The sequence below is a fragment of the Clupea harengus genome, chromosome 18, assembly GCF_900700415.2.
Source record: "Clupea harengus chromosome 18, Ch_v2.0.2, whole genome shotgun sequence".
Lineage (NCBI taxonomy): Eukaryota > Metazoa > Chordata > Actinopteri > Clupeiformes > Clupeidae > Clupea > Clupea harengus.
The window spans coordinates 12,268,855-12,271,354 of NC_045169.1; the positions used below are offsets into that span (position 1 = coordinate 12,268,855).

The 2,500-nt window shown below is 49.3% G+C and overlaps 1 protein-coding gene across 7 annotated transcripts in view; it reads left to right on the top strand.

Moving 5' to 3' along the window:
• The window catches only part of LOC105904570 (disks large homolog 4-like), a 72,394-nt gene that overhangs the window by 44,354 nt on the left and 25,540 nt on the right, over window positions 1–2,500 (top strand). Inside the window, exon 1 of one of the 7 annotated variants that reach the window (XM_031584636.2) lies at window positions 799–1,778. The exons of the other annotated variants lie outside the window; for them this stretch is intronic. Within the exon in view, the coding sequence (XP_031440496.1) occupies window positions 1,686–1,778 (93 nt within the window). The 5' untranslated portion in view covers window positions 799–1,685. Of the gene's footprint in view, window positions 1–798; window positions 1,779–2,500 lie in introns of those variants that run through there. 7 annotated transcript variants of the gene reach the window in all.

Genomic DNA, 2,500 nt, shown 5'->3' on the forward strand with positions numbered 1-2,500 from the left:
GCCAGCATATCTCTCCCCTCCTCTCCTCTCTCCTCCTTTACTTTCCTCTCCTCTCCTCTTCTCTTCTCTTCTCTCCCCTCTCCTTTATTCCTCTGCTCTCCACTCGTCTCTCCTCACCTCTTATATCCTCCGGTCTTGTCCCCTTGGCCTTTCTCCTTCTCTCACTCAGCCCTGCCATCTAGCCGTCTCTACTCCCACTCCTCTTCCTACTTCCTGTCTCCTCGCACACTCCTTTTCCTACTTCCTGTCTCTTCGCACACTCCTTTTCCTACTTCCTGTCTCCTCGCACACTCCTCTTCCTACTTCCTGTCTCCTTGCAGCCTTTCAGCTTTCATTTTCTCCTCTCATCCTGTCTTCTTTCCAATATTCCTTCCTTGACTGCCTTCCCCATGTATTCCCTTCTTCTCGCTCTTGGTCATGTTTTCTCTTCCCGTTTTGTTTGTCATTTCTGCATCTCTCATCCCTCTCTCACTTCTCTCCTGTATTCCTCTCTTCTTCCTCCTTCTCCCTCTTGTCATCTCTGTCCTCTCCCTGTAACCCCTCTTCTCCCCTCTCCCTTAATTCTCTCCCCTCTTCATCTCTCCCTCAACTCTCTGCTCCTCCTCCTCCCAGTCCCTCCTCTCCTCCCTTTCCATCTTCCTCCTCTCTCTCCTCTGCACACCAGTTTACTTCCATTAATACAGAAAGAGAGAGAGAGAGAGAGAGAGAGAGAGAGAGCAGGGGGGAAGGGCCAGTGCTGGACTAGCAAGTGTGTGTGTGTGTGTGTGTGTGTGTGTTTGTATGTGTGTCAGAGAGAAGAGAGAGAGAGGGAGGGAGAGAGAGAGAGAGAACAATGTACATCACTGAATTGCCAGTGACCGAGTCAGCGCGCGCGACAGAGCGATGTGAGTGGGGAGCGCGTGGCGCGAGGAGATAAGGAGATAGCGGAATAAACGCGGAGGATAAGTCACAGAGGCTCGAGTCCTCTCCTGCACATGAATGATTGTCCCCCGCAGCGGGGGAGGGCAGCAGCTTTCGTTTTATTATTTATTATTCTCGACGTTTGAAGGCACTGTACTAAACCGTTAAAACTGCAGAGAATCGCTCGCGCCGGCTCTCTTGGCACCGGGGAAAGGGACAGTCGAAGAAAAACCGTGCTGCCAGTGACGTGGTTAAGGCAGAAAGTGACCAGAGTGAGAAAAGCTGTTCGACTGATATTTGCCAGGGATGGAGGAATTTATTAGCGATTTCGGGATGACCAGGGCTCTTACGCGCTGTGCAGCCTGGCGGGACCGTCTATGTCGCTCTTTCTGGTAGCACGAGCGAGAGTCGTGACGGGGACGACGGTTTGGCTGTGTATATATAGAGAAATGTTTAATTTGAAACTCTTTCATTCATGGAAACCGGCTTTTTCTCTTTACGGTGGCTTTTGCACAATATCCATCATCAATTTGGAGCATCTTATCTAAATGATAGAAATGCACCAATTTGGTAATTAATTGTTAATTCAAGCGCATTCATTAGATCAGAAACACTTGCCGGTTTTCCTACGGCGCTTTGATCGCGCGCCCGGCTCCGGTTAGAACGGGAAAGCGTGCGCCTCATTTACGTAACAGGCTGCATGCCCCTCGCCGCCTTTGCTCTCCGTTCCTGCACCGGAGTCTGACTCCGCGAGAGAAACCCGTGCTCCCGGGGGAAAAGCCGTCATGTTCGTGTCCGTGTGGTACGCAAAGAAGATGGGCCGTCGCTTCATCAACAACGTACGCAAGGCCAAAAAACAACGACAACGCATGATGATGGTAGGGGTATACATGTGCACGTTTTATGTGTTGTGTATGTTTTGTGTGTGTGTGTGTGTGTGTGTGTGTGTGTGTGTTTGTGCAGCCGTTCAGTTGAAGATGTGGTAAATGCACTTCCAGATATGCGCATTAATCAGTTGTCAGTAGTTGCAAGAACTCCTCCGCCTCCATATTCCCCTGTCCATGGTCCTGAACTGCTGTCTCGAGTGTCACATCAAATTCTATCACAAACAAACTATATCTTAATGACAAATTCATGAATATTGAAGTTCATATTATCCCTGCTGGAAAATGTTTGACTGGCATCATAGACGAACTTCTTATGAAAGACAACCAGTTGTACAGAGTCCATCATTTAAACGGTAATTTCTGCGAGACTGCCATGTTGGTGTTCAGGACACTTACTGAATATATCTAGCGTGGATATAACACAGCTCTGTCCACTTGCTCTGAGGTAAGGGGGGGGGGGGGGGGGGGTGGGACCAGGTCATGTAATGAGACACATGTGGCCGAGGTGTTTGGATAAAACAAAACAAAACCTTACATAAACCACAGGAGTCTGAGACCACGTCACTGGCTCTGTGCAACTGTGTCAGTCTCTCCCAAATAGACTCAAGCAGAAGCTGGATAAGCACTGTCACACACACACTCTCTCTCACACACACACACACACACACACACACACACACACACACACACACACACACACACTCACTCACTCA